This window comes from Prionailurus bengalensis, chromosome E1 (assembly GCF_016509475.1).
Source record: "Prionailurus bengalensis isolate Pbe53 chromosome E1, Fcat_Pben_1.1_paternal_pri, whole genome shotgun sequence".
In the NCBI taxonomy this organism is placed as follows: domain Eukaryota; kingdom Metazoa; phylum Chordata; class Mammalia; order Carnivora; family Felidae; genus Prionailurus; species Prionailurus bengalensis.
Window position 1 is genome coordinate 38,641,931 of NC_057347.1, and position 17,485 is coordinate 38,659,415.

General features: G+C 50.2%; 1 protein-coding gene across 1 annotated transcript; it reads left to right on the top strand.

Moving 5' to 3' along the window:
* The first annotated feature begins 11,333 nt into the window (after positions 1 to 11,333).
* On the top strand, positions 11,334 to 15,456 carry LRRC3C (leucine rich repeat containing 3C). The gene has a single exon (XM_043584330.1). It carries the CDS (start codon positions 13,026 to 13,028, stop codon positions 13,845 to 13,847), a length of 822 nt encoding a protein of 273 aa, XP_043440265.1. The 5' UTR covers positions 11,334 to 13,025; the 3' UTR covers positions 13,848 to 15,456.
* The last annotated feature ends 2,029 nt before the right edge of the window (positions 15,457 to 17,485 follow it).

Below are 17,485 nucleotides of genomic sequence, written 5' to 3' on the forward strand. Positions count from 1 at the left end.
GCGCCGTCCCACCCAGTGCTTCCTGGGAGTTGTAGTTTCTCAGCCTGCCTGCGTGCGGGGTGGGGGACCGGTGCCTCCTGGGAGTTGTAGTTTTCTGCCTCTGCTGCAGTCTTGGCCTCGCTGGGGCTGCTGGGCCAGACGTTTCAGTAGCCCGGGAAACTAACATCAGAGGGTGGTATTGCTTTGGGGTGTAACAATTCCCGCTTTTGCGTCAGCGCGCTCCAAGTGCGGTTTACTCTTGCTTGGTTTTGAGATCAGGAAATTCAGAGTTTTAAGTTGCCATAGGTCCCTGTTGGGTCCCAGCATAGACCAGAGCCCAGAGATTCTGACCCCACGTCAGTGTTTTTCCACTTAACACCTAACTGGCTCGGCCCTGGCCGCAGATTAGCTTCAAGGGAAACAGACTAGCAGGCCCGTTGCCCTGCCAGGCCTTCCTGGAAGCTGGCTTCTCACTATGTTGGTTAAGATCAGAGTCCAGAGGGCAGATAATGTAGCCAATGGGCAGCATTTGTCCAGAGACTGGTTACTCTTCATTTAACTTGAGCCTGGTTACTCTTCATTTAACTTGAGCCAGGCTGGCATGGGCCAGGCCACATTCTTGGCCTCCCCATGTGAGGCCTCAGAAGAGGACCTCTTGGGAAGACTCCTTGATGAATAGTTAGGAGCCTTAATTCCAGTCCCAGGTCAGCTTGTGTGGCTTTGGGTGGGAGGCTCCACCTCTGGGCAGCAGGTTTCACAGCTGCATGCCCCAAAGGCAAGGGCACAGATTTTATTTCCAGGCCAGCATAACATAGGCACACCTTTACCAGCAGTGTGACCCGGAGCAAATAACTTGTCTTCATCTCCAATTCTACACCTGTGAAATTCAAAAGAATGTATGTAAAGCACCTGTTGCATGGTAGGAAGCTATTCTGTAGGAAGTTGAACTAAATGGCTTCCCAGGTCTCCTGGGTCAGTCCCACTCTTCATGCCACCAAAAGGGGCTGGTTTAAGTGGTTTTCATTGCCCCCACCCAGCTTCTAAGTCCACTCCGTATGGCAGGGCTGGAATAGCAGGATCAGATGACACCATGACATGCCAGCCTGGTGGGCTGTAAACACACCTGAAATAAATGTGAGGGGACACAAAGGACAGGGAGGCTGGGGAGCACTTCTCTCAGACCTCACCTACCCTTCCCCAGGAGACTGCCAGGAAACAGCCTTCACAAGTTGGAGGGGCCCCCAGAGGCACCTAGTGGGCAGGAAGCAGGTGGATATCTGAACCACTTGGAGCAGAAGAACAGGAATCTTCTCAAATATTTCCAGGGCCAATGACCAAAGAGCACTCATCCCAAGACGTAAATAATCACCCCAGAGTCTGAAAAAGTTCTACCTTATACAGAAGTTTCTCCTGCTTCACCCATTTTGTGTAGTCAGCCTTCTGAAGACATGAGCCAACAACTGAGTGTTGGCCTTTCTACAGAAACCTCCCAGCACTGAGGCAAAAAAAGATGTCTTTATTTTTTCCAAAGTGAGCCTACTTGACTCCTTTGACTTTTCTCTGGAATTCTTCCATCATCCTTCAAGTTGCTCGAACCCTCCGGATCTTTGCCAGTTTCCTCACACCTCTCCGAAGTTCAGTGACCCAGACTGGACCTACGTCTCAAATAAGGAAGGGCCTGACTAATGCGTAGTCTAACGGAAAGATTACCCGACATGCCATGCCCTATTAATAACTCCTGTTATCAAGCTTTTTTCACAATGGGAATGAACAGAGTTCTGACTCACTCTAGGTCTGTGGTAAATTGTAGATCACTCTCTGCTTAATTTAGCCTGAGTCCCTGTCATCATCTTTCTCCTTCTCTAGCTCTCTGCCCTCATAATTACCCTGTCTTTACCAAACATCCTTCAGCCCTGAATAGGCCTAAGTACTGAATGAGTGACAGCACTTTTATGCGGTGCTGGGGAAGGCACAACCCCTTGGACAAACCATTGGTAATATGTGCCAAGAGGCTGAAAAATCATTCAGGCCTCGGAGCTATGATTACATTTCTGGTAGCATATTCTAAGGAAGTACATCCCGTGTACTATGTGGGAGGATGTTCATTCCAGCATTTTTTATAACAGCGGAAAATGGAAAGCAACCTAAATGCCCGAGAAAAATATTATTGTATATCCACTGGATGGCATACTATGAGGCTGTAGAGTTAACGGTTGTGAAAACCATGGGGCAGTATAGGAAAATGTTTGCTAGGTTATATGAAGAGATCAGGGGGAGAAAATAGCATGAGTATTCCCCCAGATGCAGTCAGCAAAATCTAGGAAAAGGGAAACTAGAACAAACATCCAATTCCCTTAACAAATAAATTGGAAAGGGAAAAAAAAGAGGAAAAGATTTACAGATTAAAACAAATTTGGGGTGCTGGGTGGCTCAGTCAGTTAAGCATCCAACTCTTGATTTCGGCTCAGGTTATGATCCCAGTGTCATCCTGGGATAGAGCTCCCCCCCCCCACCATCAGGCTCTGTGCAGAGCATAGAGTCTGCTTGAGATTCTCTCTCTCCCTCTGCCCCTCTCTCCCGCTTGTGTTCTCTTTCTCTAAAAATAAATAAAATTAGGGGCGCCTGGGTGGCACAGTCGGTTAAGCGTCCGACTTCAGCCAGGTCACGATCTCACGGTCCGTGAGTTCGAGCCCCGCGTCAGGCTCTGGGCTGATGGCTCAGAGCCTGGAGCCTGTTTCCGATTCTGTGTCTCCCCCTCTCTCTGCCCCTCCCCCGTTCGTGCTCTGTCTCTCTCTGTCCCAAAAATAAATAAACGTTAAAAATAAATTAAATTAAAAAAAAATTTTTATATCAAGCAATATTTCAGCCAAAAGCCATATCTGGATCCTGACTGAAGCAAACCAACTTCAAAAAAAAAAAAAAAAAAAGGTTTATTATCAGGAAAATTTGAATACTGACTCTTCAAATTGATGATATTAAGGAATAATTTTTTTTAATGTTTATTTATTTATTTTGAGAGAGAGAGCAAGCACGCACATGGGAGAGGGGAGAGAGAGGGGGAGAGAGAGAATCCCAAGCAGGCTCCTTGCTGTCAGCACAGAGCCCAACTTGGAGACTGGGGCTTGATCTCAGGAACAGTGAGATCACAACCTAAGCCAAAATCAAGAGTCAGACATTTAACCAACTGTGCTACCCAGGCGCCCTTAAGATTTTATTTTATTTTTAATTTTTTTAAGTTTATTTGTCTTGAGAGAGAGAGAGCACAAGCAAGGGAGGGGCAGAAAGAGAGAGGGAGAGAGAGAATCCCAAACAGGCTCCGCACCATCAGCGCAGGGCCCAACTCAGGGCTAATCCCACGACCTGTGAGATCATGACCTGAGCCGAGATCAAGAGTCACTTAACAGATGGAGCCACCCAGGCACTCCTAAGGAATAATAATTTTTAAGGCATTGTAATTTTTTAAAAATAAAAGTCCTCCTGGGGCGCCTGCGTGGCTCGGTTGGTTAAGCGTCGGACTTCGGCTCAGGTCATGATCTCACGGTCCGTGGGTTCGAGCCCCGCGTCGGGCTCTGTGCCGCCAGCTCAGAGTCTGGAGCCTGTTTCAGATTCTGTGTCTCCCTCTCTCTGTGACCCTCCCCCGTTCATGCTCTGTCTCTCTCTGTCTCAAAAATAAATAAACATTAAAAAAAAATTTTTTTTTAAAAAGAAAAAGAAAAGTCCTCCTAATCTTTTAGAAATAGATGCTAAAATATAAGTGGATGAAATGATACGATGATTGGATTTGCTTCAAAATAATCTGGGCTAGGGACTTGGGGGAATAAAAAGAAACAAGATGAGCTATGAAGTGATAATTGTTGAAACTGGGAAATGGGGACATGGGACTCCTTATATTATTTTTTCTACTTTTTTATGCTTGAAATTGTCCATAATAAAAGCTTCTATAAACCTGCATATGCACTAGTGATGATGATAAGAAAAAGTAGAGCAACACCAGTGAGATCCTGGCACCAGAATGCCAAGGTTCAACAACCAGCTCCTGTACTTACCAGCTGTGTGGCCTTGGGCAAGTCACTGAACCTCTCTGTGTTTTAGTTACCTCATTTCTTTTTTCTTTTTAAAAATGTTTAATTATTTTTGAGAGAGGGAGACAGAGTGCAAGTGGGGTAGGGGCAGAGAGAGCGGGAGACACAGAATCTGAAGCAGGCTCCAGGCTCTGAGCTGTCAGCACAGAGCCCGACGCGGGGCTCAAACTCATGTACCACGAGATCATGACCTGAGGCGAAGTCGGACGCTCAACCGACTGAGCCATCCAGGTACCCTGTCAGTTACCTTCTTTCTAAACAGAGATGGTGATGATCATGATAATGCCTACCTCATATCGTTGGGAAGAATAAATGGCTCAATAGATGTGTAGCACTTCACAATTGCTGATACATAGTAAGTGCTCTGTATTACTGATGAGGGAGCAAAAGGCAAGCTGAGGGCAAAGCACAGGCTAACACCCAACCCAATCCCCCGGAGGTGGAATATGCATGTGACCTTCCTAAGGCTCTCCTGCTGCCCAAGAACAGAGGAAAGAGAAAAACAAGTGGTTAACCGATAGAAATCACAGTAAGGCAGCACATGAGTCTCCATCAATTTACAACTATCTTAATGATTTACAAGGAAAAAAAGCAATTTTATCAATAGCCAACTTAAGAAACCTATAGATTCAATTTCATGGAACTCTGTCATCACCTTCCCCTCCACAAGATAGAAAATTTTATATAATCAGTCACTCCTCATGCCCCAAGTACAGCTCTCTCTGCCCATGGGTCCTGTCCCCGTGCTTTAACAAAAACACCTTTTTACATCGAAGATGTCTCAAGAATTCTTTCTTGGCCATCAGCTCCAAAACCCAACTTTTCTGCATCATTACCTCTTATGAATCCATTGTGCATGTCCATGGAACCTGAACATCTGCTTTCCTAGGCTGTGCAACTTCGACAAAATAAAAACAGATCTTGTGTTAGGATGGAGGGGTTGGGAGTGATCTTTTTCACTCTCCAGTGTCAATCCTTGTGTAATGTGAAATTATTAGTTTTAAATTTTTTATGAAATGTGTTTGTGTTTTTAAAACCCAATGAGTCACTTTCACAGGCTCTCCTGCCCTCTGGGAGCTCCCTAGTCTGCTGAGATAGACATTCCCCAGCCTTGGTGTTTCCATCTGGCAGGGTGGCGTGGCCTCTGCTTGCCACAGATACAACCATGTGGGCCGAGATAGCAAACGTGGGCGGAGAAATAAACTGGGAGCACATTCCCAAGACGATGAGAAGTGAGGAGGTGGGGCGTCAAGAAACAGAGCCCCTTTCCCTGACCCCTGGGGGGAAATCATGGCACCCCTCCACTCTTAACCACCTCTCACTCCCCTCCAATTCATTCCTTTCCCCCACTGCTCTCCCTACCTCACCTCCCTCCTTCCTGAAGGGGAGGTGTAGAGGTCACACCCAGAGCAAATACAAAGGGGGAAAAAAAAGCTGTTTATTTCATTGGCAGTTGAGTTTGGGTTTCGGTGGGGGGCACCCCAGGCATGGGGTAGCAGAGGTGGAGTGGGGGGCGGTGATGCTAAGCAGACAAAGAAACACTGAGTGACAGCTCTGAGCTGGTGAGAAACAGAAAGCATTGCCAGGCCCTCACTCTCCACCCCTCACCCAGCCCTGTGGTTGGCTATTTGGGGGTGCTGAGGGAGAGGGCCAAGCAGGCCAGGGCCCAGAACCAAGGCCTGGGATCCGGAACCTCTGTCTGGGAACCAAGAGCAGTTAGGCACCCCTCAATCTGCATACTTTGGTATGGACAATTGACATTTTCTCCCCTGGGGGGAAAAAAAAGTAGGCTAGAAAACTGCAAATATTACAGATCAACAGTGACTATAAGAAGTCCCCTAGTGCCCATCCAGAGGGATCAGGCCCCACCTCTCTAGAAATCCCCTGTGACAGCTGCCCCAGATCACCTTCCTCCCCTAACGCCCACTCCTCCATCAGTAACAGCTAACGTTATTCAGTGTTGGCTGTGTTCCAGGTATTGGGCAAAGGGCTTCACGTCTATAAATACATAAACATATGTGTTAATATATATATTTTTTTAACTTTAAAGAAAAAGAGAAAGAGAGAGTATGAGTGGAGGAGAGGGGCAGAGGGAGAGAGAGAATCTCAAACAGGCCGTTCACTGAGTGCAGAGCCTGATCCCATATCCCCGGGATCACCACCAGAGCCGAAATCAAGACTCAGACGCTTAACCGTCTCTTAATCTTTAAAACGGCCCCGTGAAATAGACATTTTTATTTTCCTCGCTTTACAAATGGGAAAATTGTAGTACAGAGAGTTTAAATATTCCAGGGGCGCCTGGGTGGCTTAGTCGGTTAAGCTGGGCTGACAGCTCAGAGCCTGGAGCCTGCTTCGGATTCTGGGTCTCCCTCTCTCTCTGCCCCTCCCTCACTCGTGTTCTGTCTGGCTCTCTCCCTCAAAAATAAATAAATGTTATAAATAAATAAATAAATAAATAAATAAATAAATATTCTACCAGAGGTCACACAGCTAAGGAAGGGATATTTCTCCCCTAATCCACTCCAGGCCACACCCCCTGTCCAGCATGTCCCTCATGTTCCCATAGGTGCCTTGTAAAGCTTTCTATTGGCACCGAGGGCGCTATATTTAAGTTATCTGCTATACACCCGCTTCCCCTGGTGGACTGCTTGTTCTGTGTTTTACTCATATGCGTTTCCTCCACACAGTGGGTTCTCAGTGAATGTTAGCTGAAGGATATAACGATCCACACATCCCAGATACAGCCACTCTGAGCTCCTGACCATTGTCAGAAATACCTTGCTCTTTCTTGCTCTTATCTCAGTCTATAAAGCTTTTTTCCTCCTATCTTTTTCTATTTGGTAGACTCCTTTCCTCACCTGTCACCTCAAGGCCTCCCTCACCTGTCACCTTCTCTGTGAAGCCTTCCCCAACTATCCAGGCAGAGTATCCTGCTTTGACTTCCAGATGCCTCTGACCTCTGTAAACACCTCAGCTACAGCTCACCCCTAGGCTATCAGGGGGCTGTTTTTGTGCACATGTCTGTCTTCCCCCATTGTCTAGGGGGCATTTCACTTCTCTCTGCATCCCCTGATGACTAAGAGGCCCAGCAGGTGTGCACTGAACAAATGACAGATGGATGGGAGCATAAACTGCACACCCCCCTTTGCCATTTTCCACAAGGCACTTTCCAGCAAAGGAAAGTTTGTTGCCCCTCCTGCCAAACTACCTAGTAAACTGGCATTAGAGGGGTCCCTTGCTGACATGATAGGTAAAGTAGCTATATAGCCCTCCTTTCCTTTCAATTATCTTCCTCTATCCAGGCTGTGTGTGGGCACTTCCCATATCAGGGAGACAGGGACCAGGAGGCCTACTTTCTTTCCTCCAAGGTCACATCTTAGGGGAATGGAATTACTGCCCTTGGAAGGAGGAGCCCTGACACAGCCCACCCAAGATGGGGCCCTGGAGGCCTACTCTCCTTGGCCCTGAACTTGGGAGCCAGGCCCTGCCATGCCTCAACCTCTTCCCTGCCCCACCATCATAGATACCCTGAACTTCAGGCTGGAAGAGATCTCAGAGAACATGAGATCCAGAGCACCAAAGGCACAAGGGGATTGGGGAGGGATGCGCCCAATGGAGCAAATGGTCTTGGGCCTGGCCCGAGAGTTTTCCCACACACCCCAGAAGACATGGCAAAGAATGGAACATTCTTTAGTCCTGTGTCATGGCTTCCACTCAGGCCTTTACCATGTCCCACGTGGACTGTCGCAGTAATTAGTCTTTCTTCCACCAATACATCCTCCACACAACCAGAAAGCGATCCAATTATCAAAGTTAATTTTATTTATTTATTTATTCTTAAAGTTTATTTATTTATTTATTTATTTTTAAAGTTTTGATTTCATGACCTGAGTTGAAATCAAGAGTTGGACGCTTAACCAACTGAGCCACCCAGGAGCCCCTCAAAGCTAATTTTAAAACCCGTAATCTACCAGTCACTAAATCAAGTCTCAATTCTTATATGGTATACAAGACGAAAAGGATCTGGTCCCTTTCCACTTTCCACTTTAACCAAGGCCTTTGCTACTACTCCTCCATTCTATCGTCTAGGAGAAGCCAAAGCTTCTCATGCTCCCTTGCTCTTGTACATACTCCGCTTCTCCACCTGATGAACTCGGCCTTGAAGACCCAGCACAGATGTCACTTCTTGGTAAAGTCTTCCCTGATAGCCTGGAAAAGTTAGTGTATCAGGTAAAAATGCTCCCAGCTGAAAGCACGGAAAACCCAAGCAAAGGAATGAGTCTAACCCTCAGTTGCCAGTAGAGTCATCTAAGGAGCTTTTAAAAGTCCCTGTCCACTGGACACATGCCAGACCAATTAAATCAGAATCTCTGTGGTGGGCACAGGCACCAGTAGGTTTCAAAACCTCCCATAGTCTAATGTGAAGCGAAGTTGAAAAGCAGTGAAGCAGGGGTTTATTTTTCTCACAGAGTGAAAGTAGCTGGCGGTTGCTAGTGTTGGTTGAGTGGCTCAGTGATATTCAGGCCTATTTCTCAGTGATGCTCTTGACCTTTCCTTTCTGCTTTGTTGCCTCAGGGTCACAGGATAGCTGTGGTTGATCCTCCCTGTTCAAAGCAGGGAGAAAACCGCAGGGAGAAAGGGAGGGTTTAGTCCATCCTCTTTTATAAACAAATCAAAGACTGTCCCAGAAACCCCTTCAGCAGACTTCCCCCTAGATGCTATTGATCAAAACTGCACCAGCCCCACTCCTGGCCACAAAGGAGGCTGGGAAAATGGGCAAAGGGATTTCTGATAGACCGAGAGGACCCATCAGGCTCTATCAGGAGGAACTACTCCCAAATCAGCAGGCGTGATCAAGGAAGGAAATAACGCATGGATATTGAAGGGTGGCAGAATGACGCCACCCCCAAATATGCCACTTTGACATTAGGATTATTTTGAGCTCAATTCACATAAAAAAAACAACAGATGGCAAGAAGGGCATTCTAGGGGCACCTGGGTGGCGCAGTCGGTTAAGCGTCCGACTTCAGCCAGGTCACGATCTCGCGGTCCGGGAGTTCGAGCCCCGCGTCGGGCTCTGGGCTGATGGCTCAGAGCCTGGAGCCTGTTTCCGATTCTGTGTCTCCCTCTCTCTCTGCCCCTTCCCCGTTCATGCTCTGTCTCTCTCTGTCCCAAAAATAAATAAACGGTGAAAAAAAAAAATTTAAAAAAAAGAAGGGCATTCTAATCTCCCCCCCTTTTCCCCTGAAAACAGGAGACAAAACTCCCAAGTGAAAGATGCCCTCCTGTATAGGGAGAAAAGGAACATTCAATAGGGAGTCAAAGCTGAGACAATTCTGTACAAACAGAACTTGTTAAAAAAATAATTTTTATCTTTCTCTAGCCTCCCCATATATTTTAGTTACTTTTCCACAATTCCCTCTCTTTATTCAACCTAGTAGAGAAGTATTTGCAATTTGCCACCTCTTTGGGTCTTCATTTCCTGTCAAGGGCTCCTGTGTCTCATAATGCTTACATAAATGTGTGTTTTTCTCCTCTTGATCTGGGTTAGAGTTCAACTCTCAGGCCCAGCTGAAAAGCTCTAAGAGGGAAGAGGGGAAATGTCACCTCCCCTACAATACCGAGTTGACAGACAGCAGATCCTTTCAGTGTTATTTATTCTCTCTCTGGGCTTTAAAGCTCCTCGTACACACGTCAGTTATGACACACATCACATTAATACATTTGGAGGCATGTATCAACAAGCCCATGTTTACTTCCAGACTGGCAGTTCTCAGCTCAGGCTGCACATTAGAAATGCCTGGGGAGCTTTTTTCTTTTTTTTTTTTTTTTTAAGTTTATTTATTTGTTTCGAGAGGGGGATAGGGGCAGAGAGAGAGAGAGAGAGAGAGTGAGAATCCCAAGCAGGCTCTGTGCTGTCAGCGCAGTGCCCAGCATGGGGCTTGATCCCAGGAACGGTGAGATCATGACCTGAGCTGAAATCAAGAGTGAGACACTTTGGGGCACGTGGGTGGCTCAATCGGTTAAACGTCTGACTTCAGCTCAGGTCATGATCTCCTGGTCTGTCAGTTCGAGGCCTGCGTCAGGCCCTGTGCTGACAGCTCAAAGCCTGGAGCCTGCTTCAGATTCTATGTCTCCCTCTCTCTCTACCTCTCTCTCTCTCTCTCTCTTTCAAAAATAAATAAACATTAAAAAATTTTTAAAAAGAGTTAGATGCTTAACCATCGGAACCACCTAGGCACCCCAGAAATGCCTCAGGAGTTTTTGAGTGCCTAGACCCTAGCCACAGAAATGTGAATTTAATTGGTCCTGGCGAAGCACAAGCACAACTAATTTCTAAGAGACCTCCAAGTGGTTCTGATGTGCAGGCTGGGTTAACCACTGCTGAAGTCCCAGCACCTTAACAGCAGGGTCTGCGTCCCCTTCCATGAGCACAGTTCTTGGAACATGAGGCACACAGGAAATCCTCACTGAACGGATGAATGAGTGGCAGAGAAGAATTTCTGCCCCAACTTTGTCAAGCCTTGGCCTGCAATGTGCACCATTTTGTGTGCTTCCCCCTCCCTCTCAGTTCCTTCTCCGCTGAGCACTGCGCTTAGCCACCCTCGACTAACCACATGAATGCTCCAGTTGGACTCTCCTATCTACACACACTGCCCGCTTCTCCCGCAGCTGCTGTGCTGGGCACGCCAGGCCTGCTCTTCCTTGGAAGCTTCCCTAGTCTGAGAAGATCGCTCTATCAACAGCCATGCTCAACTCTTGTGCCTTATTTAGCTAAACTCCTGGCCAGTGTGAGAGAACAAGAGTGTGAGGTAGGATTCCAAATGTCTGCTGTTCCACATTCAGCCACAATCCCAAAACGGACACCCAAGCATTCAGTGGCAGAGTGCCTAACAAGCAACTAACAAGCAATCCACAGACAAAATTCTTGCTTCTCCTGCCCAAGTGTAGAAAATGTGTCTTATCTGATTTCTTGGACAAGTGTGAGTCTGAGAAATGCCCCTGTTGACGTCACAAGAATGAGTCAGTGGTGAATTATCTCCAGAGATGATATCATCCAATATCGGATTCTGGCCCCCATCACGCTTCTGAAACTGCTTCTTCAAAGGTCACCTCCAGGGCCAGCTTCACGGACATGTGGCCTGTACAGTCCCACGGGGCCCCATGCCCCACACTCAGAAGGGCCCTGCACTTGGTTTTACAATCTGCTGTTGCCATCTTGAAGTTCTCAGTTTTTGAACAAGGGGCCCTATGTTTTCATTTTGCACCGGGCCCTGAAATTGTGTGTCCAGCTCTGGTCATTCATATAGTCTCTTACAAAATCCAGCGAGGTTTTCCTTCTCAGAAGGGTCTCCACAGCATATGACCTTAGTCTCCTTTGTGCAAGTCTCTGTGACACGCTGCTCTCCTGTCCTCTTTTACTGCATTGCGAGAAGGTGCTGTAATGGGATGGCATGGGCTGCAAATGGTGGTTAGGATCAAGAGACCCTGGGGAATGAGCCCTCCCAGACGTGAGGAAGACTTAACAGGACCAATTTGGGGGCCCAGGGCTCTAGCAAACAGAGACAACTGGAGTCAGCTCCAACCCAACACAAAAAATCATCAGGAAAACTTCTAGTGACCATATGACTTCAGATGCCTCGAAGAACCCCTTCTAACTCTAGAGGGGCCATCTACCAACCGTGCAGAGAACAAACTAAAACATGGAGGCCTGCCAATCAGGCAAGAGCATTGGACACTCTGAGAGGAGCCCGGAGATGAGGTCCTCTGGAGACAGACAAGATTTCCAAGGAAAAGACTGAGGGAAGTTTGCTCACTGTGGAAGAAGGTGGCATAGGACACAGTAAGACAGAAAAGGAGAGTGAGGGAGGGACCGAATTGGGGGAGATGGCTGCTGGAGGCAATGGGTGTGAGATGAGGCCCACCCCAATTCTGCCCCCCAGGTCTGCCAAGCAGGGATCCTTCTGCTGGGCCAGGCTGTGGGCAAGCAGCAGAGGTTGTGAGAGGCGGAGTCTCAGCCTGAAGGAAGTCTCAGCTGGGAGAAGAGGGACAGAAGACGACAATGTCAAGGCCTTGGGAGGGGAGCCTGAAGCAGAGAAAGGAATTGGGGCCTGGTCTCCCCATGGCAGAGTTCATCAGGGTCCAGGATCTGCCCTGTCTTGGCATCGCCTGGCCAGGCCATGGCTCAGGTATCTGACACCTGGGGCCCTGAGTCACATGCCAGGAAACTCAACACTCTTGGGGCCCAGCCCCCAACTTCCAGCAGCTACGAGCAAACAGGGCTTCTAGAGAAGGAAGCGGTTCTCTAGAGCCGGGCAGCAGGGAGACTACTTCCGGGGAGAGGGAACACAGGAGAAGACTCTCCCACCAACAGGGGTGAGAGGTTGAGAGGAGGAGGGTGGGGGGGAGGAAGAGTAGAGTGGAGAGGACAAAGCTGGGGCAGGCAGGGGGCAGGTGCTCCAGGAAAAGGGGGAGACAGGCACAGAAAGCAGGCGTAGTCACCTAGCCTAGCTGAATGCCCTGACATCCGCTCGCTGATCTGTCTTCCTTGTCTCCTTCACCCTAGTGCCAATCTGGCCCTCAGCTGCCTACGGAGCCCACCTGGCAGCCACCCAGGTAGGTTGGTAGAAAAAGACTTTATTCCAATAAGGGAGATCAGTACATGGGCAGAAGCAAAGCCTTAGGAGCTCCCAGACCCAGAGTGACCAACAGGGCCTTGGACCATGGAACTTCATAGATTAGCCCTCCAGAATCAAAGAGACGCTAGAAAAATCTCAGGCCCAGGGGAATCTTTTACCCAAAGGGCCTGAAAAAGGAACCCTAAACCCCAAAGAAGAAGCTAAAGTCACCCAGGCCTGACAGAACCCCCAAAGGAAGGCTCCCGCCCACAGAGACCCCACAGGGGACCTCCAGAAGAGAGAGCTGGCAGTGGGGAATGGAATCCTTTTGACTCATTCTTCCTTTATGGGGCTTTTCTTCCCCAGATCCTACTGCACTCCAGGACTATGCCAATATTTGGCCATGCTCCCACCAGCCAGTCACCTCCTCTCTCTCCTGCTGGTGCTAGGCACAGGTGGCACGGTGCCCAGCCCCTGGGTGCCTCCTCAGGGCTGCTACGTGGCAGAAGAAGCTGGTGAGAGGACATTCCGCTGCAGCCAGGCAGGCCTGAGTGCTGTGCCCACCGGCATCCCCAACGACACCCGCAAGCTCTACCTGGATGCCAACCGGCTGGCATCAGTGCCAGCTGGAGCCTTCCAGCACCTGCCTGTCCTGGAGGAGCTGGATCTGTCCCATAATGCCCTTGTCCACCTCTCAGGGGCTGCTTTCCAGGGCCTGGCAGGCAGTCTGCGCCACCTTGACCTCTCTGCCAACCAGCTGGCCTCGGTGCCTGTGGAGGCCTTCGTGGGCCTAAAGATCCAAGTGAATCTATCCTCCAACCCGTGGCGCTGTGACTGTGCCCTCCAGGAGGTGCTCAGGCAGGTGAGGCTGGCACCGGACACTGGAACAGGCATCGTGTGTGGCCCCGGAGCCCGACCAGACCTCGTGGGGCAAGAGTTCCTGCCGCTGGCAGGGGAGGAAGAGCTGTGTGGGACGGGGCGGGGTGGGGCCCAGCGGAGCACTGATGTAGCCCTGCTGGTCACCATGGGGGGCTGGCTGGTGCTCGTGGTGGCTTATCTGACGCACTACGTGTGGCAGAACCGGGATGAGACTCGACGTCCCCTCAAGCCGGCCCCCGTGCTGCCCGTGCGCTCTGAGGACTCCTCTACCCTCAGCACAGTGGTCTGAGGACCAGGGCCACTCCTCCAGCCCCATGCCCCACACTTCTACCGCCGTGCCCTCTCTTTTCCTCTAACCCTCTGCCTCCTCTACAGCCCCCCATCCCCCAAATTCCTCCCCACTTCCTCCTCTGTCTCCCCTAAACACCTGATCTCTCTCTCTCTCAACCAACACCATCTTTGGTGACTACTGTGCCTGGTTGTGCTAGACTCAGAGACCCAAAGCTCCCGAGTCCACAGTGGGGGGGGGGGGGCAACAGAACAGAGGTGGGTGCGGGCAGAACATGGAGGAGGAAGCCTCTGCCTGGCTGTGTGGATGTCTGAACTGACATTTCAAGAATGAAAAGGGCTTTGGGCAGAAGAGGGAGGACCCTAGCGAAAAAGCAGTAAACAAAGTCAAAGAAGATGCAAACAACTGAGAAGGTATGGGCACCAAAAAGACCTACCTGGCGGCTGGACTAGAGGATGCAAAGAGGGGCAAGGGGATGGTGGGCCAAGCTGGAGGGGAAGTCAGAAACTGGGGTGCAGACAGATTGAGAAGGACTGTGTGGGCTCCTGCTCTCTTCTCTCCATCTACGGAGAAGCTCCCCCTTACTTCCTGCCTCTCTCTTGACCCCAGGCTCCTCTCCCCGTGTCTTCTCTTCGGGGCCTCCTGGCTTAGAGTCCTCTGCTTCCTTTTCCAGAGACTCTCCATCTCTCTTCTCTCTCTTTTATACACTGATGGACTTTCTGAACCCTTTCCCTTGGGGGAAGAGTGGTCTCCTCTATGTCTGAGCTGAAGATGGGTCACCGGGAGTCGGAGGGGGATAGGGACGAGGAGGTCTCCCACCCCCAGAATATCACTGGACAACTCAATAAAGTCACTTTTATTAAGGCTCCTGATCTCTTCCTTATTGTTCATTTCATTGAATGCACGTGGCTTGACAGTGAGGAGTGGGAAAGTGTTGAGCCCTTTACCACGGCCTCTGCCACCACTTTGGCGGCGTGTGCTCCCGCTGGGTTGGATGCCAACTCCTCTCTCCCCTCCTACCTCCCAGTTCCTGACACCAGAGTCTATCTGCTAGGGATGCCAGGGCCTATGAATTAATGATAATGGAACCAGAATGGAGAATGGGAGGAGGCTAGAGGGAGGACAAACAGGGAGGAGGGAAGGAGGGCAAGGTCCAGGCATCAGTGATCAGCTGGCAGCCTCCAGTCTGTTAGACGGGGCATAGGAAGCAAAGGGAAAGGGAGCTGTTACCCTCCTGGCAATCTCTCATTTCTCTCAGTGGGAATCTGAGCAGGGGGTACAGAGAAACTAGATGTGCTCAAAGTTAATGAAAGAACTCGTGGGGCAGAGGAGACCAAGTTGCCTGAAGAAGGGGGGCCATATGAGATATCCCTATCACCAAATGGGCTTCTCAAGGGACCAAAGGGGTCAACACACCCCCTCCCTTGCCCTCATGCAGCATGATCCACCCATGCAGCCTCCGTGGAGGAAACTGCTGCTTTGGGGAATCTCATGAAAACTCCAACAGAAGCTGAACATAAGAACCACTGAACCACGGTTCCACCCAGCTTGGGGCAGATTCTGGGACAGATGGAGAGGCTGCTCAAGAAGAAGCAAACAGGGGTGCCTGGGTGGCTCAGCCGGTTAAGTGGCCAACTTTGGCTCAGGTCATGATCTCGCAGTCCATGAGTTCGAGCCCTGCGTCAGGCTCTGTGCTGACAGCTCAGAGCCCGGAGCCTGTTTTGGATTCTGTGTGTCTCTCTCTCTGACCCTCCCCTGTTCATGCTCTGTCTCTCTGTGTCTCAAAAATAAATAAATGTTAAAAAAAATTTTTTTTTAAAGAAGCAAAGAGGAATCCACTACCTCCCCAGTCCCTCTGACCCACCCTGATTTCCCTGTCTCCTTTCCAGCATCCCCAGCCCCTTCTCTTGCCATCTCTGAGGCTCCCTCCACCACTCCAAGGCTGAGGTCCCTCATATCATTCAGGAAGTCTCAACTTGACTCATTTCAGAAAAACCTGAGACCCACCCCCCTATCCCCTTTTCTCAGGAGACATGGGCCTCCCCACTTCCAGGGATGCTCAGGGACAGGGAAAGAACTAGAGTGTGGACAGTTTCCGGCTGCAGTTTGACCTCCACCCCAGCCACACCCTGGCCTGGGCCTTGGAATCTTGGCCCAAATCCTATCATACCCTCCATCAGTTTCTCCCCTGCCACTGTCTGTCCCACTCTGCTCACCCACCCGCTCCTGGAATCAGGCTGGGACACATCTCACTGGATCCTGGGAAACAGACTGTGTAGGCCTATGGGAGTGGGAGCCTGGGGGACAGGTGGGGCCCCGAGTCTCTATTATCTGTGTCCATCTCTGGAGCCTCATTTGACTTCCTGTCATCCCAAGCAGCAGAAACGACACCTTTAAGATCTGCAGAGTTGGTTCCCCTGCCCAGACACCTAACCCCAATTCTCAGAGTTGAGCACAGATGGGAAAGGATCCAGGGAGGGAAACTTTGCCTGGAACCCAGGTGAGGAAGGGTCCTAGAGCCCTGGATAGTGTCATCTTGGTAGTTATCCCCATGGCCCCTTCTGGCTCAAATTCCTTTCCCTCTTGCGTTCTAGGGCAGGAGAGGGAGAGGGAGGGCAAGTGGGGCAGAAGATGGAGATGGCAGAGGAGATGCTTCATTGGCTCCTCTCCCTAGGGAGAGACCCCTTTACCCCCGTCAGCTGGGGTCCCTGAGCTGGAAATTGGTGGGAGGGGGGCATCAGAAGCTATAGCTTCAGCTCAGCACATTATAGGACGCTGAACAGAGTGGGGCCTCCACAGACTCAGAGATGCTCCCTCCCAGAGCAACAATCACTGAAGCCCTCAGCCCTTCCCTCTGCACTCTGGCCTCTGAGTTGTGCTTGTCCACCAGGCAGGCAGCAAGGGGTAAGATAACTGGTTTCTCCCCCATCCTTATCTCCACCGGGGACCAAAGATCATAGGACCCATGTTCTGAGATGCCAAGTAGGCAGCTGGCCGGTTTCATTTTTGCTGTCTGCTTCTCACACTTCTGGCTGGTACAGACGCACTCCATCAAGACCAACCTCTCCTACCGGGACATGCGGGAGCCAGGAACGAAGCTGCCAGGTGCCAAGAGAGCCCAGCCACACACCTGGTCCAGAAGAACCCGGGAGGTCTGGGGCAGGACCCAGCTTAGCACCCACATGCAGCATCCTGGAGCCAGCAGGCTGTATGTAGGTGTGGGAGAAGAGGAGTCCCTCGCTCAGCTCTTCCAAAACCAATTTCTTCCTGCCCTGCAGAGCAGAAGCCTGGGGCGGCCCTGAGGGAGCTCCCGGTCTGAGGGGGAGAGACAGGAACCTAACTCTCGGGGAACTCCCAGGCTTAAGGAAGAAATAGGGTCTTTTCTCTCTGGGGAGCTCTGAAGCTGGGGAGACCAAGACCTACCCAAGACACAGAGACTTGAGCATCTACAAAGCCACGTTATCTACAAAAGGAAGTGAACAGAGAGCAGACTGAGTACCCAGGAGCCGAGGGAGGCAGTTAAGGAGCAATGGGTGGGGTGCAGCCCCCACCCTTCCTGTCTTGGGCTCACATGCAGACATTTCGAGTGCAACACTGAGCTCTCCTACAGAGGGGAGGGCATATCCGCATCAAAACCA

What these genes read in the sequence shown, in the direction of transcription:
- LRRC3C (XM_043584330.1), top strand. Translation starts at nt 13,026, where the DNA reads ATGGGGCTTTTCTTCCCCAGATCCTACTGCACTCCAGGACTATGCCAA.